Raw genomic sequence first — 27,623 nt, 5'->3', positions numbered from 1 at the left:
AGAAATCAGTTTTGCTAATACAAAGAATTTGCTAAATTGCTTTTTTTATTTTATTTTTTTGCATTTCCTATCTCCTAACTGAAGTCTAGGTGATGGGAATACCCCTTTAAAGTAACAGTGGCAGTCACCCTATGGTTTTATGGTCACTTTTAGGTTCTCTTTAGTTACTATAAAGCCCTAGCCACAAAGATTAAGGTGGATTAAGCTTAAAAGGGTTATCCAGGCTTAGTAAAACATGGCCGTCTTCTTTTTTCCTTCTAGAAGCAGCACCACTCTTGTCCTCACCTTGGGTGTGGTTTTGCAGCTTAATTCCATTCTATTTATTTTTTTAGTCTACGCAAAATATTTCTTTTGCTGTGCTTTTTGCTCATAGACGGCTGTTCTTGAGCCGCCTCATTGGTGCTCTGAGGGGTTAAGTACCAACCCCCGATGTGTTGAACGGCCTCATTGGCATATATCATGAACACCATTTTTCATTAAAAAAAAAGTGTAACTCATTGTATATTAATAGCGATACCTGCGTAATGTCCCCTCTAAGGCTCTATCCGTTAGTTAAAGAGGTTGTCCAGGCAAAACTGACTAAGGTCAGACCCACCACGATCAATTACTTGTTCCCTCTTTAATTCACCAAACTGCTTGTACCTTCAGAAAGCTGCTTTTAATCCAAGATCTGTCCTGGGGTCCGTTCAGCCAGTAATGCAGTTATTGTCCTAAAAAACAACTTTTAGGGTGCCTTCACACATACCGACTCGCAACAAAAAACTCGCTGCGAGTTTCTGTTACGAGGCGAGGTCCTGGAAGGCCCCTATCACTACATACAAGCAGTGGTCTGAAAGACCCCTGCGTGTATGTAATGCAGCCGCCCCCTTAACCCCTTCGGCTCCCACACCGCTGTCTCCATACATAACCTGGCTCTGGCTGCACGGGGTCCCGGTGTCTTGCTCTGCCGCCCAGCCAATCAGTGTGTTGTCCAGCCGCAGCCACTGATTGGCTGGGCGGCAGAGCAGGACCCTGGGACCCCGTGCAGCCAGAGCCAGGTAATGTATGGAGACAGCGGTGCGGGAGCCGAAGGGGTTAAGGGGGCGGCGGCATTACATACACGCAGCGGTCTTCCAGACCACTGCTTGTATGTAGTAATAGGGGCCTTCCAGGACCTCGGCTCGTAGCAGAAACTCGCAGCGAGTTTTTTTGCTGCGAGTCGGTATGTGTGAAGGCACCCTTAAACTTGCAGCCAGTGCTAAACAGGAGTATCTGTGCCCTAACTTTGCACCACCCCTCCGTCCCTCCTCCCCACCCTCTTCATCATTAGGAATGCCACTGAAACATTTTCTCCATGCTGAACATTGCACAGGTGGCCTAACGTTCCAGTCCATGTTCCGGGCTGACACAGGTGGGGAATAGGAGGCAATCTGTCTGGAGCATTCCTCATGAGGAGGAGAGTAGGGAGGAGGGCCGGAAGGGGTGGTGCAAAGTTAGGGCACAGATACCCCCGTTGGACACGGGCTGCAAGTTGAAAAGTTGTTTTTTAGGACAATAACTGCATCACCTGCCGAATGGACCCCAGGACAGATCTTGGATTAAAAGCAGCTATCTGAAGGTACAAGCGGTTTGGGTACAGAGTCACTTTAAGAAGTTAGTTTTGCGCGGACAATCTCTTTTAAGGGAACCAATCGGCATGATTGTACTGATACGGCTCCCAGCTGCATCCTACAGATCTAGCAGCTCCCCTAGCATACTGGCACCATCTCCTGGAGGTAACATTATACAGGGGGGGAAAAAAAGTGTTTAACTGCCGGACGCAAGGCTGGGAAAGGGATGGCACCTAGTCATCTCGGTGTTAGTGGTCTCTTTGCCTTTCAATCATGTCCGCAGAGTTTGCTGACAGGCATGGGGCCTTGACTAGTTACGGGCAGCTCCCCCCCTCCAGATGACTGGTTGCTGCCCCTCTCCCGGCCTTGCACCCCGCAGTAAAACTTTTATCCTCTGTAGATGGTGCTTGTGTGTGTGTGTGTGTGTGTGTGTGTGTGTGAATTCTATCTAGGCACACGAACAGTATAAATGTACAAACATATTATCAGTTGCTGCGGCTATGATGGTAGACTGTGTTGTCATTGTGTGTATTTTCTGTATTTTATTCTATTTTAGGTTTGCCCATCAATTTTTAGCTAGTGTGATTACAGGATTATTATAGAACAGACAGTCTATTTACTGTTCAGATTTTATTTTTACTCTGCAAGTCAATCATTGTAAAACAATATCCAGAAATGGAATGCCAGGAGACACCATCACTTTCTCATCAAGGGGGATCCATGAAATTTTTCCTGCATTGTGATGCTTCAGGTCACCCGTCTTTGAGGCCCTGTACCACAGTCCATTCAAGTGCATGGTCGACAATATTCATGGGGGCAGTTTAGAAGGGGGATGCAGTGTTCAACTCCTACTTTGATCCCTTCTTTTTCAAGAAGTAAGAAGGAAGTCCCAACAATCCTACTTATTTTACAGTGAATTATAGGAATAGGAATATTGCTTCATCTGTTTTCACGTTTTACTGTCTTCATAGAAGTGATTGCATATGCCATTACTTTATAAATGGCTGAGGTCCAACTTCTAGAATCCTCACCAATTCTTTAAATGGAGATGCCACAGTGATCATGTGTACTGCACCACTCCCAATGCTGCAATACCAGACACAGCCCATGGAGAAGAGTGGCAGTGTCTCTTGACCTTCATCTCGGACATCTATTATAAAACATAAATATGACCACAGATGCCAGGAGAACATAAAACTTGAGAGCTTTTGATAGATTTCATTCACCTGTCTTTATGGAGGCTGATATGAAGGAGGACCAGTGCTCAATGCGGTAAATGCAGTAACCTGTCATTCCATAACATTATGTAGACTGGAACATGCAGGTAAATCACCTAATGTAGGTAAAGAGGCAGAGGAGAAAGGCATTTGTAGTCGTGCGAATACCTGTGCATTCAGACAACTAATCTTTAGCTGGCGCTCCCCCTCCCTCCTCTTTCTTCTCGTCGTCTTCCCCCCGGAGCTGAAGGTGCTGGTGTTTTTCGAGCTGAGTTCTGGTGACAAGCCGGTAACCGGGAGGACAAATGTGACTCTTCATTACTACTCAGATTGAATTAAACTTGAGAGTAATTTTCTTCAAGGTCACAATGAAGTGTTTTACTGTTTGCTTTCTGTTTATCTGAGAATGCAAATTGAATTTGGTGATTCAAATTGAAGGAAAGGCTGGAAATATAAAACTCATCAAAGCCGACGTGTAGAGAGATGGCTGGCTCCGCGTGGATGCCGCGCTTCAGCTGCCCGTGCCAGCCTTCTCCTGTGATTACTAATTATTTATGTCTATTGTTTTTCTCATTTGCGGCTTTAAAATCAATATTATTTGTTTTGATGAACACTGAGCTATAAGCGAGCAATTAGACCGTGTAAGATGGATTTCTTCCGAGACACCTGCTTTTCTGACTTTTTTTTTTTTTCCCTTTTTCGTGTCATTGGTATTGCAGTAAGGGCTTTCTTATTGAAGAAAGAATTAAAGGAACACTCCAATTAAAATATGATTCTTTGCCCCAGATCTACTATGGTGGTTGTGCAATTTGAAAAAAAACCCCAAAAAACTATGCATAGTGTGACAAAAAACAAAACAAAACCCAAGTAGTAAAATGTACCTCATCTTAAAAAGGGAATAAGGAAAAAATTAGGCAAGGCGTCTTGTGTCTTAATGTAAATGGAACTGTAGGAATAGGTAAAACTTTGGGCTTTCAGTGTATCACCCCAATAATAGGGGCATAGATGGTATGGTTGTGATGTCCACTCTACGATAGTCAATGTGACAAGCTGACGGCATACTAATGGAATACTCTTTACTGATTATATGGATGAGGGAGTACTATTTTTGTTCCCTTACCCATATAATCATCTGAAAAAGAAGTGTGATTTATTGTGAAAAAACAAGGCCTAGGCTTGGTTCACAACTCCACCACCACTCGCCCCGTTGAAAATTCCATTTATTTTCCAGGATCTGAGCTGACAACTACTGAAAGAGGTAATCTTTTTGTCCACTGAAATTATTATCTATGTTTAAATCACCTTTGATTCCAGAGTACTTGTCCGCTAAAATCCTGCAAAATAAATGGATGCCAGGCAGCTTTTTCTTTTGGGTGCCCATCTGAATTGGTTAACGTCCATTATTGAAAGTTCATGTCTGTGGCTCTGAACAGAAGCCTGGCGTAAATGTGAACCTAGCCTTAAATTGTGCCGCAAAAAGCTCCAAAATTTTGTCACTTAGTAAGGATTTATCAGGACAGGAGTATCTCTAAGCTAGTCTTGCCTCCCTCCTTGCCCCCTGCTGAATTTACTTAGAAGTGCACGCAGTTTGCTTCCTATGGAGATGGGATGAATGAGAGACCACAGAAAGGTGGAAAATAACTTAATTATACCAATATATGTTCATATAGTAGACTGTTGAATATACATTTCATTGTCAAAAAACTCCTTTTAGCAAAGCCATTGCTGACAGCAGAATAACAGTGTTCCCAGCAGTGTTCCCTTGTGTCGATATGTGGTTAACACCATCACCTGATTCTTGTAGACTATGCGCTGCAAGGTCCCATATTGGCATAATTGAAACGGGAAACTGTGTCTGGCCCTATTTTACGGCGTCCTCAGCAAGGTCAACATGACATAGCCGACAGGCTCCCTACAAGCAGTTGTCCTACAAAATCCTCAAGATAGAGGATCACTAACAGATTTCAGGGGGTATGACCACCAAAACCCTCTGCGATTTCAAGAATGGGGACCTGATTCTCCCTTCTCTGCTCAAACATGTATACCGCTGCTCCATTCAGTCATCTCTGTGGGAGCTGCTGGAACTGAGCACAAGTCATGATCTGGTGCCAACTAAACCGAGGTGCAGAATCTGAGAGAGACCCTAGTTCCATGATTTAAAGGGTTGTCCCACAATTTAAAGTTCTTCCAAATACACGTGGAAAAAAATGCTTTATTTCTTGTGTAGGGCTGGAGGGGGCGGGGTATGACACCGATTCACTATACACCAAGAGAATTATTGTGTCATGCTCCGCCCCCTGCACTAGGAATAACACAGGTTTTTTTTCCTGCGGATTAGTACAAGCTATTGTTCACTCTTATCAGCCATTATATCATCAGACTAGTGACAAGACAGCTGCCCTTGTGTAAGCTCTCCTATTACAGCCACTACTTAGAGGTAAATAAGCAATCTGAAGGTGATTTAGCCGTGGTAATAGAGTGTTTGCTATATATTGATACACTTGGCTATCACCGCCACATTTTCTCTAGGGCTGCGTAATGCGACAACCTCCATCGCCAGTAGGTCACAAGTAATCAATAGGACCTCAAACATCTCCATCTATTTCCACCTCGTCCTTCTTTTACCCAGAATTGTAAATGTAATGTCATAGTTAATCATATCTGAAATGTTTTTACTGGAATGGATATGCGTCCCCCACCCCCGAGGCTTGTAAGAAGAAAAAAAAAAAAGTTGCAAAAAGACGGATTATGCACGGCAAGCCTCTTTGTTCGCACAATATCTAATCAATGGCGTAGCCCTATTATTTTGCCTCTGGCTGTTCCCAGTGATGCTTGCTGGAAAATAGTCTTCATTGGAGCCTGATAAATGACAGCTATCACCGAGATTAAGGCCCAGAGCGGCAGTGGAAATTGTTTAATGTTTGAGATTCCAATCTCTGATAGAACTTTTTCTTTTTTTTTTCCCCCTCTGTCTCTTCGGAGAATGCCTCGAAACGCGTTGGATCAGAATCCACATCAGAAATGTAACAACTTGGAATGTCTGCCTAGCACTACATCATTATCAGAGCATTTGTCTATGTGCTGCTCCGGCAGAAGAAGATGCAAATATAGCCGATTATTTGCCATCAGCCTGTATACATGGAGGATGACAAGAAGCACTTAAAGGGGGTCGCCATAAAATGCTAATTATAGCGGGAAATGAATATTTGTTCTGTAGCAATACGTTACATAAACATCTTTCTTCTGATGTTCAGCCTCTCCCCCCTTGGCTTTACATTCTTTTTCATGTCTATCAGAGTTTCCCTATTTTGATTCTTGCCATGTAAATAAAAAAGGAACATGGCGTCCAGTCAGTTTGAGGAGGGATCAGCGGGATGGTGTGGCGAAGGCAACGCGACATTTACTTCTGAGGATGATTTGTTTTGAAACTTAAGAGCTTTGAAAATGCCACAGTGCTCGGGGAGCGAGCCGGCCCCGGCTACGGCGTCCTGCTGCTATTTATATGCTCTGCCCTCTTTATTTCTTACGGCCATTTATAAAGACTTGGAGTTTAGTCATAAAAAAAAAGAAGTGGTGTGCTGCTCATCTGGAACATACCATAGGTATATACAGCCATATGGTTTGTCTGTCATGTTAGATATAGAAGTAGTGTGCTGCTCATCTGTGTCGCACCATAGGTATGTACAGCTATGTGGTGTGCCCGCCATGATGGATAGTTATAGAAGTGGTGTGCTGCTCATCTATAACACACCATAGGTATATACAGCTATATGGTGTGCCCGCCATGATGACGGCTATATACAATATCTAATACTGTGGATATATAGGTAGCGTGCTGCTCATCTGTAACACATCATAGGTATATACCGTACAGCTATACGGTCTGCGCCCCATGATGACAACTATGTATAGAAGTACATGATAGCCTTTCTTTTCTCTCTCTCTCTCTCTCTCTCTCATTCATTTATTCATTTAATACATTTTTGCTTTCACTAACCTTGCCTTAACTCCTATACTCCTCCCTTGCCTTCTTTGTTCCTTCCTGCTTTCTCCAACACATTCTTTATCTCTGTTTTCCTATTAATTGGCATGCTTTTTCTTCCTTCTTTCCTTCCTTCTTCCTTCCTCCCTTCTCCCCTTCCTTCTTTCCTTCCTTCCCTTCTTCCTTCCTTCCTTCCTTCCTTCCTTCCTTCCTTCCTTCCTCCCTCCCTTCCTTCCTTCCTTCCTTCCTTCCTTCCTCCCTCCCTTCCTTCCTTCCTTCCTTCCTCCCTCCCTTCCTTCCTTCCTTCCTTCCTTCCTTCCTCCCTCCCTCCCTCCCTTCCTCCCTCCCTCCCTCCCTCCCTCCCTCCCATTCCTTCCTTTCTTCCTCCCTCCCATTCCTTCCTTCCCTCTTCTTTTTCTTTCTTTCGTTTTCTTTTTTTTTTCTTTTTTCTTTCTTTCTTTTTTTTCTTTTCTCTTTCTTTCTTTCTTTTTTTTCTTTCTTTTTTTCTTTTTTTCTTTTTCTTTCTTTCTTTCTTTCTTTCTTTTTTTCTTTCTTTCTTTTTTTCTTTCTTTCTTTCTTTCTTTCTTTCTTTCTTTCTGTCTTTCTTTCTTTTTTTCTTTCTTTCTTTCTTTCTTTCTTTCTTTCTTTCTTTCTTTCTTTCTTTCTTTTTTTCTTCTTTTCTCTCTTCTTTTCTCTCTTTCTTTCTTTTTTTCTTTTTCTTTCTTTTCCCTCCTTATATCTTTGTAACTTTTCTTCTCTTTTTATTTACTCTCCACCCACCTCCTATATATCTGTATGTTCATCTTTCTCCACATCTGGCTGACGAAATGTAAAAGAAATCAGTCTGTATCTATCGACAGTCTTATTTACAACACATAAAAGTAAGATGACAGCTGCATTACGGTAACTCACCAGAGTAGCTCTGTAAACCATTCACTAAATTAGAACAATACAATATTTCTTATAGAGAGCCTGTCACATTAAACAAACTGTCTGATCTGCCAACAGCATGTTATGAACTAGTGGTGAGCAGATTGATATAGTAGAATGTGTAACCTGCTTGAAATCTGAGTATTCTGGGTTTAGCAGTCCAGAGGACTGTCCTGATGTGTGGCTGATAACCTTTTCTGTATAGAAAGACTGTCAGTCAGACATTAAGTGGGACAACCCACTGGACTTTGAAGCTCAGAATGTGAAATGTGTTCCCCACCCCGACTTTCCTTAACTTGTTGTGCCCAATAACACAATACTGATAGATTAGACTGTACTGGTGGCAAATTCCCTTAAAAAAAAAAAAAAAAGTATGGATGCAAAAATAGTAAATCAGTCTATCTACTTATCTATTTACCTCCTTTCCCTTTAGAGGTCTGTTAGGTCTCTTATGTGGTCATCCGGGGGATCAGGGCGGACATAAAACATTTTTCTTGCTGATGAAGTGCTCATCATAGTCTCTGATCCCTTCGTAAGAAATACATCTGAATCAATGTGTCTCTCACCTCTTATGTGGTCAATTTACAAGTGAATGATGGCGCTCAGATCGTAACGTGATCGCTCCCATCAGTATATTTCTTTTTTTTTTTTTTTTTTTTTAGGAAGAATTTTTTTTATAAACTAACTAAAGCAGAGAAGCGCCGACGGAGCTCATACAATTAGATGATCTGTTTTCATGGCAAGATTTAGAGTCTGAACGGTGAACCTCCCCACCTGAACGTGCCACTGAAAAGACTCGATTTCACAGCTGCTGATTATAACATTGAACTATAAAGAGTTTGGAATTAAACTGTATCTTAGAATTGCTTTTCAATTTATCTACAGTAACACATTGTTAGTTTTGCTTTGTACTTTTTAATCACCGACACCCTGAGGAAGAGTCGCATCGGGCAGTGATGTCACCTAAATATACCATTAGACAGACACGGTGATAATTACAGTTAATGCCGAGGCGTCTCTATTTCTAGGCTTTGTGGTTCCTGCCAGCTCCTCACTGTATGATTTCATAATGCACGGGGGGAAAAAGTTTGTAATTAGACATTTTATAGATATCTGTGCCACTTGGGCTCTTTTGAAGGGGTTATCCTCAAGAATAGTCCAATGATATTTGATCAGTGGGGTCCCAGCAACAAGATATTTGGATTTTTTTTTTTCTTTTTATTTATTTTCAAAAACATTTTTCAAGGTACAAACTCGGTGGACTTTAAATATCGACCTAGAATAAAATACAAGGTATATAGCTGGCTGACCAAACGGTAAATATTTGGACGTTTTAAGGGGCTGCAGCGATTGTGTGAGAACTGAAGTCTGTTCACTGTTTACCAAAATGAGTCCCAAAATGGTTTAAAGGGGTTATCCAGCACTACTAAAGCATGGCCACTCTTCCACAGACAGCACCACGCTTGTCTCCGGGTCAGGTGTGGTTTGCAATAAAGCTCCATTCATTTTAATGGAATTGAGTTACAAAACCTGCACCCAAACTGAAGACTAGTGGGGCTGTCTCTGGAAGAAAGTGGCTAGGGTTTTGTAGCTCTGGATAACCCCTTTAATAAAGGCAGTCAAGGGTACTTCAGTGTTATCGAATTTAAATGAATCTTGCAATACTTAGTATCTTTGAAAATGCCATAGTGCTCGGGGAGCGAGCCGGCTACGGCGTCCTACTGCTATTTATATGCTCTGCCCTCTTTATTTCTTGCGGCCATTTATAAAGACTTGGAGTTAAGTCATAAAAGAAAGAAGTGGTGTGCTGCTCATCTGTCACACACCATAGGTATAAACAGCTATATGGTGTGCCCGCCATGATGATGGCTACATACAATATCTAATACTGTAGATATATAGGTAGCGTGTTTTCATTTTCATTTCATTTTAAATTAATCTTGCAATACTTAGTACCTTGCACCACAACGGTTAAAGGGGTTATGCAGAGCTACAAAAACGTGGCCACTTTTGCACCCCACTTGTCTCCTGATTGGGTGAAGTTTGAAACTCTGTTTCATTGAAGTAAATGGAGCTTAATTGCAAACCAACCCTGAACTGGAGACAAGAGTGGGGCAAAAGTGGCCATGTTTTTGTAGCACTGGATAACCCCTTTAATAGGGACCGGCATACATTGAAGAGACTGTGACACCCGACCCCTCTGTGGCTCTGTGATTATACTGGAAATTAGACCCCAACCAATCTAACAATGATGGCCTTTGCTGAGGATGGGCCATACGTTATATAAGGCTGGATAAGCCCTCTAACATATGCATTCTGAAATCTGTCATACAGCTTATTCTATCTGCACCCTATGGGCCCCATTGGCTGACAATGTGGTTCATCTGGATTTTCACAATAAAATAGCACAGCATGCAGCACTTATACCTGCAGCTCAAGGCTACGTTCACACAACGTAAGTTCGGTAGTAATCACGGCCGTTATACTCTCCGGGCCGGATCCCTAGCAGCGCCAAAAAAAACTGACATGTCTGTTTTCTGCCTCCACTATTCATTGAATAGCGGATGCAGAGAACCAGTCAGAGAACCACACATAATTTTTTGCAAAAACAGTGCCACCGCTGGTTGTGTGTTGTATTACAATTCAGCTCTATTCACTTCAATGGAGTTGAGCTACAAAACAGCACCCAAAATGAGGGCAGGACTAACACTGTTTCAGGAAGAAAGCAGTCATGGGTATCTTTTAAGCCTGAATAACTCTCATAACTTTTACCTGTAAAGCTGAGGAATGGAGTAGTAGTCTACAAGCCACTGAGGTTTGTATATGGCATCAAGTTTTGGCTCTGTAATAGTTTTGCTTGTAAATGAAATGTAATCCATTGCAGTGATGGGTTTTCATGTATAATCCCTGCTCAGGTGTTTCGGGTAGTTACTGTTTCTTGTTGACAATGACTAAAACGCATCTTTCTTGTAGCGCCCGGATGTTAGAGAATGCACGGCAGAAGCTGCAGGATGAGCTGTTGAAGACGCAGAACAACTACCTGGAGGAGAAGAAGAAGAGAGAGCAGCACGACGCGCTGGTGAGACGTCTGCAGAAGAGGGTGCTGCTACTCAGTAAGGTAAAGAGATGTGCTCCAGGAGGAGGGGGCAAAGGCCGAGAGGAATAATCAGGGGTCCTCCTACATGGATAGGTGATAGAAGGTAGATAGATATATTATAGATATTAGAAAGATATTAAATAAATAGATATTAGATGATGGATAGATAGATATTGGATAGATAGATATTGGATAGATAGATATTGGATAGATAGATATTGGATAGATAGATATTGGATAGATAGATATTGGATAGATAGATATTGGATAGATAGATATTGGATAGATAGATATTGGATAGATAGATATTGGATAGATAGATATTGGATAGATAGATATTGGATAGATATTGGATAGATTGATAGATAGATATTGGATAGATAGATATTGGATAGATAGATATTGGATAGATAGATATTGGATAGATAGATATTGGATAGATAGATATTGGATAGATAGATAGATATTGGATAGATAGATAGATATTGGATAGATAGATAGATATTGGATAGATAGATAGATAGATATTGGATAGATAGATAGATAGATATTGGATAGATAGATAGATAGATATTGGATAGATAGATAGATAGATATTGGATAGATAGATAGATAGATAGATATTGGATAGATAGATAGATAGATATTGGATAGATAGATAGATAGATATTGGATAGATAGATAGATAGATATTGGATAGATAGATAGATAGATAGATATTGGATAGATAGATAGATAGATAGATATTGGATAGATAGATAGATAGATAGATAGATATTGGATAGATAGATAGATATTGGATAGATAGATAGATAGATAGATATTGGATAGATAGATAGATATTGGATAGATAGATAGATAGATAGATATTAGATAGATAGATAGATAGATATTGGATAGATAGATAGATAGATAGATAGATAGATATTGGCTAGATAGATAGATAGATATTGGCTAGATAGATAGATAGATATTGGCTAGATAGATAGATAGATAGATATTGGCTAGATAGATAGATAGATAGATATTGGCTAGATAGATAGATAGATAGATATTGGCTAGATAGATAGATAGATAGATATTGGCTAGATAGATAGATAGATAGATATTGGCTAGATAGATAGATAGATATTGGCTAGATAGATAGATAGATATTGGCTAGATAGATAGATAGATATTGGCTAGATAGATATTGGCTAGATAGATATTGGCTAGATAGATATTGGCTAGATAGATATTGGCTAGATAGATATTGGCTAGATAGATATTGGCTAGATAGATATTGGCTAGATAGATATTGGCTAGATAGATATTGGCTAGATAGATATTGGCTAGATAGATATTGGCTAGATAGATATTGGCTGGATAGATATTGGCTGGATAGATATTGGATAGATATTGGATAGATATTGGATAGATATTGGATAGATATTGGATAGATATTGGATAGATATTGGATAGATATTGGATAGATATTGGATAGATATTGGATAGATATTGGATAGATATTGGATAGATATTGGATAGATATTGGATAGATATTGGATAGATATTGGATAGATATTGGATAGATATTGGATAGATATTGGATAGATATTGGATAGATATTGGATAGATATTGGATAGATATTGGATAGATATTGGATAGATATTAGGTAGGTATAAGAAAAATGTAAATGAAGAATGACAAAAGTAATTCTAACAACTATTTGAAGGGCTGATATTTGTGAATATTTGCTGCAGTTATACTGTGTATTGGTAGATGTGTGTTGACTTTTTACACACACACACACACACACACACACACACACACACACACACACACACACACACACACTACTGTAGTAATATAAATTTGTGCTTGCTCTGAGGCTGCCCTGGTATGGTTATGTGACCATTACCCATACCAATACATTCATAGAAATGTGATCACATGACTGGTTGTTTTATTATATTTATGTTGCTGCATTAATGACATCAGGAGGAGGCGTATAGAAAGTACCCAGCCATACTGTCGGTGAATGGAAACCTTTATGTCTATGGTTGAAATCCATCCTCCATAGCTATCTGCCATTGAGTACAATATATTTGTAATAGCTATTATTGTGAGTCCAGAACACAGATGAATTTGCTCGTCTTTCTGTATATAAAGTTTCCCAATCATGTGGATGACGTCATTAAAACCCAGTTGGCATGTATTGTACTGCAGCATGGGATCCATACCACAAATCTCCAGTGTTATATGACTATCGCCACAACGGGGCAGAACCTCTACCATATTCTCACTTACTGCCATTTGCTTATATGTGGTGACCTTTGTATCTGTCGCTTTATTCGCCATCATTGAAGAAAAAAAGTCTTGTCTGCAAATTTCTAAGCAACCTGCCAACCGTAGACCCATTGAATTTAGATATGATGATAGGATGTTATCTCTAATACGCTGTAGTAGTATATGCAACTAATATAATATACATAACTAATCTAATATACATTCTGACCTTTCAGTTCTATCAGCCAAGTTGTAGAGTGATAGAATCGCATTAAGAACATTATAATGATGTGTTGTGTGCTTGTGAACACTGGGTTACATTACACCGCCTATAATGCAACAAGGTGACTCTATTTGTGTTATGTTAATCTATTTATAATCGCGTGAACTGTTGAAATTTATCAATTTCTTATGCCTTCTACCCTTCTTTAGCTTTACTGGATAAGTAGAAACAATGGAAACTGCATTTCAATGTTTCCAAATGTAAAATAATGCACTTGGGGAGGAGGAATCCTCTATCCGAGTATCATATCGGCAGTACTGTGTTGGCAAAGACTTCAGAAGAGAAGGATTTGGGGGTAGTGATTTCTGACACCTCACAATGAGTTACCAGTGCAACCAGGCGGTAGGAAAAGCAAATCATATGCGGGGCTGTAAAGCTAGAAATATAACAAGTAAGAAGAGGGAGATTGTGATCCCGCCGTATAGAGTTCCAGTGTGACCAGATCTGGAATACTGTGTCCAGTTCTGGAGACCTCATCTAAAACAGGTCCGGAGCTGGGCTACAAAAATGGTTGAGGGTGTCAGTCATAAAACATACAAGGAAAGATTGAAGGATCTAAATCTGTGTGGAGGACAGAAGGGAAAGGGGGGACACGATTGAAACCTTTAAATGTGTTAAAGGAGTAAATAAGGTTGAGGAGAGAAGGGTTTTTAATAAAAAAAAAATAAAAAAAAAACTGAACTCGAACGTGAGGACACAGTGAGAGGTACAGTAAGTTGGGGGAAAGATCCAAAGCAGTGTGAGAAAATGTTACTTTACTGAAAGAGTAGTAGATGCTTGGAGCAAACTTCTAGAAGATGTGGCTGTTAAATCTTCAATAACTGAATGTAAACCTGCCTGGGATAAACATCTATCCTAAGATAATAAGAAGGGAAATACTAAAAGAGCAGATGGACCAAGTGGTGAAGTAAACCCTGTATACAGAGATATATGGCAGAATAAAAAAAAAAAATTACACATATATATATAATGTGTGTGTGTTTGTGTGTGTATATATATATATATATATATATATATATATATATATATATATATATATATATATATATATATATACATACACACACACACACACACACACACATATATATATACATATACACACACATATATATACATATACACACACACACACACATATATACATATACACACAGACACACATATATATATACATATACACACACACACATATATATACATATACACACAGACACACATATATATATACATATACACACACACACATATATATACATATACACACACACACATATATATACATATATACACACACACACACACACACACACACATATATATATATATATATACACACACACACACACACATATATATACATATATACACACACACACACACACATATATATACATATACACACACTAAATATATATATACATACACACACACTAAATATATATATACATACACACACACTAAATATATATACATACACACACACTAAATATATATATATACATACACACACACTAAATATATATATATATATATATATATATATATATAATTTTTTTTTTTTTTTTTTTTTTTTTTTAAATGCTGATAAAAACAGCCCAGTTAGGAGTTGTAGCTTCCATAACTCTATAAAATATCAAAATTACAGTCAGAAAATAGAACTAGATTAAATTTATTTTAGTGTCTGACTTTAAGCCTTAAAGGGTTTTTCCTTATGTTTGTAAGATTGACGTGTCAACCGGATCGGGCAACATTTTTAGCTTTACAAGGATCAGACCCCTGCCTTCACTGACATCTCTGCAGACCAGCCACCTTCTCTATGGGCCCTATTACACGGGATCATTATTGTCTGAAAAATCGTTATAATTTTCAAATTTAAACAATATTTCCCCGTGTATGCAGGCAGCTGATAGCACGTGTATGCAGTGTGTCGCTGATAGCATCTTCTAAGCTGACCAAAAAACTGTTATTAACCATTCACTAAATATTTGCTATATTAAGTTAACCAGAGCTCAATCCCTTCAAACAACTGACCAGCAAGGGTGACGGGAGTCAGACCCCTGTTGTTGATAGGCCATCGATTCTGGGGACTTTATGAGCTGTGAGTTCTTGTAAATTCGTTCCAGGCTCGTATGCAGAACAACAAGCGTCTCCTAGATCCTGGACACATGTTGTATCACTGCAGTTTAGGTAAATGGATATATACAGGCAGGCCAGCTATGGAAATTAGTAGTGAAATTGCCTGTTATTGTGCTGCATGGTGTCATCTCGCTCAGGAAAAAAGCCGAGGCAAGAAGAATTGAGATGCAACAGATTTCCATAGCCGCCTGTGGACGGCACCGCCACAATGAGAACCTCACACTATAATAATAATCATCATAGTAATAATGGGGGAGTCTCGTGGAGGTCTGTGCAGCGTGGAGTGGAGGTTAATTGTAGTATCTGAGACGTCTCTTATCTATGGGTGGAGTAGACGGCAGACTGTGGCCAGCTATTCTCCTCATTTCTTAAGCTGTCTGATAATCTTTACATTTATGGATCGGCATGAAGCTTTCCTGGCACGTTCTATAGGGAACCTGTCACTGAGATCTCTCTTTAATAGTCCGATGCTTTAATGGGGACCTACTGGGAGAGAGCTAAGGGCCCTATTCCACCGGACGATTATCGTTCGCATAATCATTAACGATCTCAAACGACCGCTATTGCGAAAGACCTGAAAACGTTCACTCATTTCCATGTAACGATAATCATTACTTATGATCGTATTTGCGATAGTTTTTTCTTCGCTATTGCGTTCGTATCTACTGTGAACGACCGAACGACGTCTTATTCAATGCAAACGATTTGTGAACGAGCAACAATAAAAAAAAAACAGGTCTTATAAAGCGATCAACGATTTCTCGTTCGGTCGTTATCGTTTACTGCATTTCAACCGAACGATTATCGTTTAGATTCGAACGATTTAACGATAATCTAAACGATAATTGTCCGGTGGAATAGGGCCCTAAGACCAGTGAGGGGATCCCATTCTATCCACTGTCATTTACATGTAGCCTTACTGCCCTTCTCTCTCTCCCTTACTTTGACTTTCTCTCGAATTACTCTACTCTTGAATTACTTCCTTCCTCTTCCTCCTCCTGCTCTTCTTGTCTCTTAGGCCTTATTCACACGTTCAGTAATATTTTCTAGTCCTGAAACATCCTGTTAAAAATTACGGATTGGATATCTGTAGTACATCTGTATTGCATCCGTATTTCCGTAAATCTGTTTTTACTACTGACTGCTTTATACAAGTTAATAAAGCTGAGTAGGTTTAAAAAAAAATAGCACCAGTTTGCCCAACCCCTAAAATAAGTCACATGATCGCCTGTCAGCCTGTTGTTGCTTAGAAACAGAACCTTGTGACCTATGAGTCATCCGTGTTTTTTTACGGAAATACGGATGCCAAACATGTTGCAATCTGTAAACAATTGATTTCAATGAGAGGATCCGTAAAAAAAACTGGGTCCGCACTAGGACATGTCCTTTTTTTTCGGCATTGATTTTCATCCGTTTCATCTACTGATAGTGTGAATAGCCCAATAGACATCAATGTGCACTAACTCTGATACGGAAATACGGATCCGTAAATTACGGGACGTGTGAATAAGGCCTAATTGTGTCTTTTGCAGTCAGTCTCTCTCATGGTCTCGATCACACTCTCTTGCTCTGTCTCTCTCCCTTGTTTCTCTCTTTCTATACCACACTTTACTCTGGGTCGCTCTCTTTGCCTCTTTTCTCTCTCTCTCGATGTCTCTTACAGTCTCCCTTTTTCTTTCTTTCTCACAAAATACGAAGTTAACTTAATCTAATAGGGCCCGTGGGCTGTCTGGGTTCACTTATGTCCATCATCTGAATATTCGCCATCTGGTGTGCTCCATGCAAAGTTGCAAATATGCTGAATAGTCGACATTTCCTGCACCGTGTCCCATTTCAGCCTACGGGGCAATGAATGGGACCCAATGAATAGGACGCTAGTGCTATCTGGTTTCCCACCTATTCCGATCATTCCTGATGTGTGAATCCAGCCTTATCAGGAATCGGTGGAACCTGACATGCCAGATTATCAGTTGTGCTGGATTACTAGATTTTTATATAGGACCCTCCTCTAATAATGAAGATCTCTAAAGAAGAAAGCAGAAGATATTAGCTTGTCCTCCATCGCTTCATCTTATAATACAATTTCCCGACCGGTTTCCTCTGTCCTGTTTTCTTTGGTCCTGTGTAATTCCTTATTACATCACTGTTCTGTGCGAAGGAAATGTGCTGAACTATCAGACTTTCTGGATTATCAGGTGCAGAAAGGACATTCACACACCTCTCCTCCGCTCTTCCGCTGCGAGTAGGCGACCGTGCGTCATAACTCCCATTCTAGAATGACAACGTCTTTTATAGGCAGGAGGAATAAACTGGTTATAGGATCCCATCTCAATGATTCTTCACAGTACACGTGACCCCATGGTTTTTAGGGAAGCACGCATTATGAGCGAAACATTTCCACTAAGGCAGACAGCGTGCGAGTGATAGATCACAGATTATGGAGTGTGAAGTGTATTACATTTGTCATTCTCTTTCTTGGATGAGGCTTGTTCTAAAATTGTCACTGCTGAGATATTGTGGCGTGTCACTAGTTATCAGAGATATATGGGATAACGCACCCCCTGTGAATAGGAGGAGGAGGGCAGCGACAGCCGCGGGCGCTTATTCCAGACACACATCACCGGGGTGGCGTCTATTCTTCCTGTATGTTTTACAGTCGCAGTTTCGTTCTGCTGCATTAGTAACTTTATGGGGAGTGCGTGAATATACATCAGTGTATGGACTAACACTCCTCACTCTTTATAAGATGACTTGCGATGTCGTTGGAAGCCGCTCCAGCAGGGATTCAGGCAGCATTGTCTTAGGGCAGTGTACCCCTCCTACAAGGAAACTTGGCTACAGGTAACTTAACGGACATTATTAACCATGAGCCGATGTAGACGTAGCCTAAAGATATTATCCTCAATATGCTTAGAAACTGATTTGAAATTCTGACTTGCAGCAGCATGCTGGGAGCTGTAGTTTTAGAACTGGAAATCTATAGGTTGAAGATCAGTCGCTTAAGACAGTAATACACAACCTGTGGGCCTCCAGCTGTTGCAAAACTACTATTCCCATCATGCATTGATACCGCCAGATAGGAATTGTAGTTTTGCAACAAAAATAGGGCTGCAGGTTTTCCACCCTAAAATGCAGTTTTGTTGACGTCCAATAAAACTTTGTGTATGGGGATGTCCTGATGGCAAGTATCTCAGGTAAGAAGGATCATATATTTTGGATTTCAACATTCCTAATCTTTAGTTCTCACCGAGTAATAAATCTAGGTGCTCCAGACTAAATAGTTTGCTATCGATAGACATTTTGTTAAATGTAGGGGCTAACAAAAAAAACCAGGACGCCCTGACATGACCTTATTGTTGGGCTGTATAACGTGTGATATAATGGGCTGGCTAGGGGGACAAATGAGCGCCGATCTCAAGATCAGTGCTTGTTCACAGTGCTTTTACACAGCACAACTAATTGAGTGGCCAGGCTGCACAAACAATCCCTGTATCGTTTGTGCGGCCATATAAAAACATTGCTATCGGCCGTACATTCTCTGTTTACACAGGGAGATGTGCGGATCGCTGAAACTTTTACACTTCTACGTTTCTACGTGGCCGATTGTCAGCTGAACGAGCATTTCTAGGAACACTCCTTGCTGATAATTGGCCTGTGTAAAAGGACCCATAGCTCCAATATAGCACTCTGTGGTCAGGTGTGATGCTGTTTCTGCACAAAAGCAGCCATGCTTAATATCCCTGGACAGTTCCCTTTTCTGTACCCTGCAATCTCTCTGAATTCCTTCCTTGTCCCTTCGTCATACACAGACTGAACATTAACTTTTTGTACACTGGCCATGTGGGTATGTAATAGATACTAGATAAGTAACCGATCCGGGGCTATCGGCCATCTTTATTGTTGGATGTAGTCGTGTGTCAAGGCTGTATGCTGAGAACATGGCTAAAGAGGAGTCTGAAGGACCCAAAAGCTTGCAAAGTTTTTCTTCTCTTTCTTCGCTTGGGGTTTGGTACAATTGAGGGGAGAGAGGTTTATGTTGCTGATGTATTTAGCTCTCAGAGAATCGACAATAAAAGAAGTTTGATTACAAGTTGCACTGTCTCCTTTAAATCTTGGATTCAGTGGTTCGTTCAGTGGGGTCTTGAGGTGGTGTATAAGGTGAACATTGATTAAAGTCGACTGATTGTTTGAAACGATTGTGTTTCTAAGGTGTCTGTGAGACAATCAATACTAATCATATAAGTGACTTGCTGCGGCCCATAGCAGCTGAGCTCCCTGCGAGGAACCGCTCCGTGATTAAACTGTTTTGTGAATGTCAGACACATCTCGTGGCGTCTCCTCCTCATCCGCGGCCTTCTGCCTTCTAATAAGCCGACACCTTCCCGTTTCCTTATTCGGCGCCTGATCAATATAGGATGCCGCTTTCTAGATCTTTGGGAAATATTGAAGATCTGGGTAAATTATGGAAGCCATAAATATCTGTTTATATACTATCGATTGTGAGGCTGTGTTTCTATAATCTCTCATATAGCCATTGTAAAAATTTTCTTAAAAGCGTCAGAAACTTTGGGAAACTAAACTTTAACTGCAGAATTTTAAAAGAACCATTTAGACCAGCTGTTGCAAAACTAAAATTCCCATCATGCCAGGACAACCAAGAGTTAGGCCCCATGCACACAATGGTGTCAGTTTTTACAATCAGAAAATACTGACTAGGAAGTCTTTCAGGAGGCTTCAGAAAGCCATCAGTATTTCCTTTTGGTAAAAACTAAATACCGAAAAAAAAAACCATACTGCTGCTGCTTGGCTTTAGTGGTATCCTCCTCCAGCTTCTTCCTCTCCCTCTTGTGGCTCAAGGTATAATACTATATTCTAGATGCCCCCATAGACTTGTATGGGGCATCTGTCCCGAAAAATAGGGTCTGCTCTATATTTTACGGGCCTGTTTTCCGGAACGAACACCCTTCATGACGTGTTCATGGGACCTTAAGCCACTTTCTTTCTTTTTTTGTTGACTTCACGTAACTTTCTCTTGCAGCTACATGGAAGCAAAACCTGCAGTTGTTTCTTTTTAAAGCTTTATCTATATATCTATCTATGTTTTTACATTTCTTTTATCTATTGTTTAGACATTACCGAACACAAATCTTCTAATTTATCTTAATCATATCAAGAAAAGAGAATGAAATCGAAAAAATCAAACACCTTTCTTCTTTAAAGAGCGGAAACTGCTTCACCGCGCACTTAAACGAGACTTCCCGAGCGGATTTATTGTTCTTGAATGTGAATACCAGGGTATAGAACAAAAGATTAATACCAGAATCTGTCTTGTTTCCCTTCCCTTTGTATTCAGTATGGAGCCGCCGCGCCTCTCCTCACACTTCTAATATTGGTTTTCTTCCCATGACAGATAAAACCGTAGGTTTACGAAAGCAATTTTTCCAGTAATAAGAAACTTGAATCATTATACATCACAGCTGACCCCGGAGTTAATAGTCTGTGTCAACTTTCAACAAGTTTGAAATTAGAATACCTTCTTGTCATATCTTAATTTAAGGCTTATTTTTTTTTCTTTACGTGAGAAAATTGTAAAGGAAACGTTATAACGTTCTTTTGGTAACACTAAGCCGCCTTCTACCATAAACTTACTATATATTGTGACAGGATATTATAATCCTATTCTGTGATATGTCATGGAGAAAAGGTATTTTCTTGAAAGTTCAGATGCCTCAATATTACTGTAAGTATACAGTAGTTTATAATGTGGGAGAAAAGCTGTTATATCTGTTTCGTTTCTCTTTCTCTGCGCTCTGGTCCCGACCAGTGATTGGCTTGTCAGCTCAGAGAGGCCATCCTGAAGCTGCAGCACACGATGGCGGGATGCATACAGAGCGCAGGAGAAGATCAGGAGCGTGGACAGGTAAAGTGTTAACTGTTCGGGCAATCATCGGTTACGCATCTTTATTAAGTGTAGCGATGTGCGGTCGGTGATCTATGATTTTATGGGCCTAAAGAAACGATCAAACTATCATCGTCTGATAGTTGTCTCTTTTACACGGAGCGATAATCGTCCGTTTTGCGGCAATTATCGCTCTGTGTAATAGGACCCTAAAGGTACTCGTACATTTATCTTAAAAAAGCAGACACTGGTGTGACACTGTAAGGTGTATAGGCACCTCCTCACTCTCCACCAACATCAACTGGGACAGGCGTAATCCATTTTCACTGCCCAGCTTTTTAGTTTTCAGAGGGAGAACCAGAGTAGTCTGGCTGCAACTTACCCCTTCCCGTCATCATATTTTCTATATTCTGATCCCGGAGCACCCTTTTAATCAGCCTTCTGCTGTGCATCACCTATCCCATGGAGCGATTCGCCTTCCGGCAGTTAAGGATTTTTAAACCTGTTAAAAGGCAACAATTGACAAGCAAATGATTGCTCGCTCCTTGGCTGATTCTTGTCTTTTTTTCACGGAGTGGTATCTTCCTAATTCGGCCTGATTCATAAGATAATCGCCCTGGGTTGTAGGACCCTATATTCTCCAGACCCTACACCAAAGAACCCCACCCCATACCTTTAGCATTATTTACTGAGGACCAGACAACTTAAGACACCCCAGGCCCCACTCTCTAGGCTTCCCCTTCCTCCCATTTATTTTTGGTCTCACTCTGTACACTAAATTTTATATTTAACTATCCAGACTATTCTACAATGCAACCAAAGCCCACTGTAGTTATCTACTGGCCAACTTGGACTGTGATTTTCACAGTCCTTCAGATCATACACTCTGGCTGCTTACATAGAACACTGTAAGCACCACTTCCTCCAGACTCCCCTACCTCAAAATAATAGTGACTACCATCTTTACCTTGACACTCCTCCAGGCTCTACTTGCTAAAGCAATAAAACTGTCAGTCCATTCTTAACAGATGCCCCCTTGCACAACTGTCAACCAAAACTCATCTCCTGTCCTCTGTCCCAACATGATGCTAGTAGACAACCAGGTGTTACCACAACCATCTCTGACCCATGTGCAACATTAAAGTAAAACCAATCACACATAAGAGTACAAAAAGAGTGATGAATAGCACAGAATTAGAGAACAGTATGCACACGATCCTTCTCTCTTTCTGATAACTCTTTTATGGTGCAATATTTACCATTGAGGCCTCCCCCACAATTTACAAGTGGATAAAACATTGCTGGTTTCTTACCTAGACCTGGATCCAGCAGTACTGACTTGATTTGACTATTGACTAATTTTTTTCCTGCTGTCTAGTGTTGAGATGGCTCTGTCTCAGTCTACACAGTAAAGTTAAAAAAAATAGTCACCTACTCTGTGGTGTTCAGTTGCCAGGATATAACCTGTAATATTTTCTTCTATATGGATAACGTTTATAATAAAATCCTGATTGAAATATTGTATGTTTCCCCTGATACATTACCTTTTAAATTACAATGGGAATTTCCCTTTCTCGTAAAGAAAAGTACTCTGCGCCGTCTTTGATCCGTAAATTCGATGAGTGTAATATTTCCTTAATTATGTAGTTGTTTAAGAGCTCTTTACAGTCTGCGATGCACAACCTTAAATGTGCATTCAATTGCATTGTCTCTTCGGCTCTCAAAGAGGATAATTAAAATATCGCAGCTATATTAAGCAAATGGAAATTACTCTCTGCAACGGTTCTCCTGCTATCATCCTCCAATACAAATTGCAAGTAGATTTTCTAGTTTTTGAAGTGTCTGAAATGCAAACATTGGAAAGAAAATGATAGCGCACTTTACAATCAAAGTGAATGGGATCTCCACTTGAATTGTTTTTGTTGAGATGCATTGATTTCGTTTCACCGAGTTGGGCACAAGCCGTGATTACATACATATCCTCGGGCTCGGTAAAATAAACAAGACATTTCCAGAATTTTTTTTTTTTTCCTCTTGTAAATTTATTATAACACAAAGGAAATGCTCAACTGATTATTATTATTTTTAGAGCCAGCTCATCACTCAGGACAGAGGAGGAGATAACTGTCTCACGGCTGGAAAATAAGAAATGGGCTGCAGCAACAATGTGCAGCGCTTTTGATAAGCTGGGTTGTCATGCCCGCGATTTTTAGGCGATTAAATTGAAATGTTTCTTATTTTTATTCAAATAGGCACAGATCCACCAAATGCAGCTTGCTGATTGTTTCCAGGGACCATTACAGGGGTTGCCCGTTTAGTATTTTTAAAATATTGCTGCTGGTACATATAAAACAAACATCCTATGCTTACCTCTCCTCATTCCCCTGGTGTCCCTCGCTGACTGCAGAGCCTGCAGAGCTGTCTTGTCTCACACAGTGATTGGCTGAGCTGGCTATCACTCCCAAGATGAGTTTGGAAGTGGAGTCTCTGCAGTCAGCGAGGGACACCAGGGGAGTGCGGAGAGGTAAGCATAGGATGTTTGTTATATGCTCCAGCAGCAGTTTATAAAAACAAATGAACAAAAAAAAAAAGCGCAGGACAACACCTTTTAACTGCACCCAGTTTTAACATTCCCATTTGATTAAAGATTATATCAGATTTTCTCGGTGTGCTCTTGGGTTGTATTATTCAGTTTTGTTTTGTTTTTTTAACTAAAAAATTTCACATAGGCCTCCATATTTGTTTTTCATCACTTCCTAACAAATCTCTAAAAACTCTATCCAGGGCTACAAAAACATGGCCACTTTTGCCTCACTCATGTCTCCAGATTGGGTGGGGTTTGAAACTTTGTTACATTGAAGTAAATGGAGCTTAAAGGAGAAGTCTGGCGAACATTAAAGTATTGAATTGCGCCCCAGAAGTTATACAAATCACCAATATACACTTATTATTGGAAGTGCTTATAAAGTGCTTTTTCCCTGCACTTACTACTGCATCAAGGCTTCACTTACTGGATAAAATGGTGATGTCACTTCCTGGATAACATGGTGATGTCATGACCCGACTCCCAGAGCTGTGTGCGCTGTGGCTGCCAGAGAGAATGATGGCAGGGGGACACTGAGGGACACAGGGCCCTGGACGGACACTGAGTATCCCTCTGCCATCATCCTCTCCAGCAGCCACAGCCCTGGGAGTCTGGTCGTGACATCACCATTTTATCCAGAAAATTAAGCCTTGATGCAGTAGTAAGTGCAGGGAAAAAAGCCCTTTGTGTGCATTTCCTGTAATAAGTGTATATTGGTGATTTGTATAACTTTTGGGGGGCAATGCAATACTTTAAGAAAATTTTTTGCCGGACTTCTTCTTTAATTGCAAACCACACCTGAACTGCAGACAAGAGTGGGGCAAAAGTGGCCATGTTTTTGTAGTGTTGGATAACCCCTTTAATTCTCCAGCCCTGTACAAGGTATAACACAGAGGCCCACAGCTGATATGCCTGATGCGCCTGATATGCCATGCTGTGTTCACCAAAGAACAAGGTGACATGACCTACTAGGAAAGCAGTATGCATGAGCAGAAAGGCTGTTACCTAAAATGCTATACCATGCACCAAAATAGTGCACCACGGTTTTGGAACTTTACTTTTGCCTAAAACAAGTCAGCTAATGGTGTTGTAAACCAAAACTCAACAGTGCAACTCCAGACTATAAAGTCTACAGGTGTGCCAGATTTGTCAAACAGTGACTGTTTTAAATCTGGCACATTTTAGCCAGTCAGCTCTCCAAGAACAAAGCCTGGCAGTAAAAATCCATAACTCCCAACCTGAGGAGGCCCCTATAGCAGTATGCTGGCAGCCAAACCTGGCAATAGCGGTGGGGTCAATCATCATTACTATAGTAAAGTGTATGCGGACCTTTATTCCAAACTTTATGCCATGTCTTTTGCCAACCTACAGATATTAAAAGAGGAGGCAGGGAGTAACACATAAGTCTGACTGCAAAGGTGTTTTTGTAGTCTGTAACTATGGAGACACACAAATATGTATAGGAACTGTGTTTTGAGAGTGTAGGTGTGTTGTGGGCAGAATCTATTGCAAAAGTGTCCTACCCCTTTAAATCCTGACTTCATCCACAATGGGGTTCTTTCTTTTCTCAGTGTATTGCAGTTTCTGGCAATATACAATACCTATATTACTATAGTAAAGTGTATGCGGACCTTTATTCCAAACTTTATGCCATGTCTTTTGCCAACCTACAGATATTAAAAGAGGAGGCATGGAGTAACACATAAGTCTGACTGCAAAGGTGTGTTTGTAGTCTGTAACTATGGAGACACACAAATATGTATAGGAACTGTGTTTTGAGAGTGTAGGTGTGTTGTGGGCAGAATTTATTGCAAAAGTGTCCTACCCTTTTAAATCCTGACTTTATCCACGATGGGGCTCTTTCTTTTCTCAGCGTATTGCAGTTTCTGGCAATATACAATACCTGCGGACACTTGCCAGGGATTTTCCCTGTGAGTTTTAACACTGACCCTCCATATATCTTCAGCCGTAAGAAAAGTGTATGTAACGCTCATCCATTATCTTCGCCGCCGGTAAGGAGACATTGAAAAATACACCTCACATCCTCCAATAAAATTGATATTTTTCACCCTGGAGTTTGGCTTGACTTAGTCCTTCTACCCCCCTCTGGCAAAAGGGGTTAACCCACCCAACCTGTAAATGATTTGTGTGGCAAATGTCCCTGCTGGAGGGAGTTAAATGACAGAGTGTGGAGTGGCACTTTGGCCTTTGCCTCTTACCTTTCGTGAGCTGACATTATTTTGTGTCATGTTTCCCAGCTCAGGTTTCCATATACAGGGCGGAGAAATGACCTTTTGTGAAATTATTAGCGCGCTGACCTTGTCAGAGATATCAGTACATTAACGGGAGTCTTGGCAGCGAGCGCATTGCATGTATGAGCAGCAACATCTAGAAAAGCAATTTCAGGAAATGTAATGAAATCAAAACAAAAAAATGCCTTTTTTTCTGATGGGAAGATGTTTATTAAGATAGGCTTTATGTAAGTGTGCTTGGGAAGAAATAATGTATTTGAACTACTTATACTGGCAGCGTAACCCTAGCAGTGCTGGCCTCTCTAGATCAGGCGATAGCTATTGTATGTCATGAACGGCCATTATGGAATTCAACAAAGAGTAATGATTCATTTAGACATAATAACTTTACCTGGATCTTTTTGAATTATGTGCATTTTCCCTCATTATTTTAAAGAACATTATTTTTTATATTACGATCTTTTCATTGCTATTCTTGCAGTCTCATCTGTTTCATCCCAGCTCTGCTGCACCCATGTCTTTAATAACTCCATTTGGGTCATGTGACCTCTGACCAGCTACCACCTTGACTTTCAGATTTCAAGCCGCACTTTTTCCCTTTTTCAAATCTCATGGTTCACTAGCACAGAATCACATGTACAGCTAGAGAGAGTACAATCTCTGCATGCTGGGAAGACTGTATAATAGTCCTCTCTGTAGTCTCTTAAGCAAGCTAAGAGGCTATAAGTGGCATAGGAGCTGTATGTTAATCATCAGTAACTGTAATCCATGTGATGTGCTTGCCTGAAACAGGCCACAGAGATTTATCATAGAGGAAGTTCTGCTCGCTAAGATGATGACCCCACTAAGAGCACAGAACCCCATTTTTTTTTTTTTTAGGAGTTCACCATAAGATCACATGACCAATTGAAGGAATGGATTTCAGAAATTTTCACACAGAAAGGGACAAATAAATGAGGTAATACTAGCTGAAATAAGTGGCAGTGCTTAAAGGAGAAGTCCGGCAATTTTAATAAAGCCGGCAGGGGGAAACATAGTAACCAATCACTACTTACCTCTCCCCGTGCCCACGATGTGCTGCTCCACAGGCCTCCAGACCCCCACTGGAAGGTGGGGGGGTGAAGTGGGAGGGTGCGGGGGTAATAGGGAAATGCCTTTCTTGGCTGATGGGCAGCCCAGCTGAGTGCAGCAAGCTCTCGCCCCAGTCACTGACTGGCTGAGCAGGCTGTCAATCAGCCAGGTCGTGACTTCAGCAGAGATGATGTTCCCTGAACCCGACTGGGATCCTGGAGCGGTGATCCAGCGCTGGAGAGGCACGGGGACAGGTTGAGTAGTCATGGTTCTTATGCTCCGCCGCCCTTGCGGTTTCAGAAAATCTTTAC

The 27,623-nt window shown here is 40.6% G+C and overlaps 1 protein-coding gene across 2 annotated transcripts in view; it reads left to right on the top strand.

The window, feature by feature from the left end:
• The window catches only part of MAD1L1 (mitotic arrest deficient 1 like 1), a 544,571-nt gene that overhangs the window by 113,791 nt on the left and 403,157 nt on the right, over positions 1 to 27,623 (top strand). For both annotated transcript variants that reach the window (XM_069983919.1, XM_069983921.1), the window contains exon 11: positions 10,692 to 10,836. In XM_069983919.1, coding sequence (XP_069840020.1) covers positions 10,692 to 10,836 — 145 coding nt within the window. The remainder of the gene's footprint in view (positions 1 to 10,691; positions 10,837 to 27,623) is intronic.

The sequence above is a fragment of the Dendropsophus ebraccatus genome, chromosome 9 (assembly GCF_027789765.1).
Source record: "Dendropsophus ebraccatus isolate aDenEbr1 chromosome 9, aDenEbr1.pat, whole genome shotgun sequence".
Lineage (NCBI taxonomy): Eukaryota > Metazoa > Chordata > Amphibia > Anura > Hylidae > Dendropsophus > Dendropsophus ebraccatus.
The sequence above is the reverse complement of the archived record's forward strand: the minus strand, read 5'-3'. Positions and strand labels throughout refer to the sequence as shown.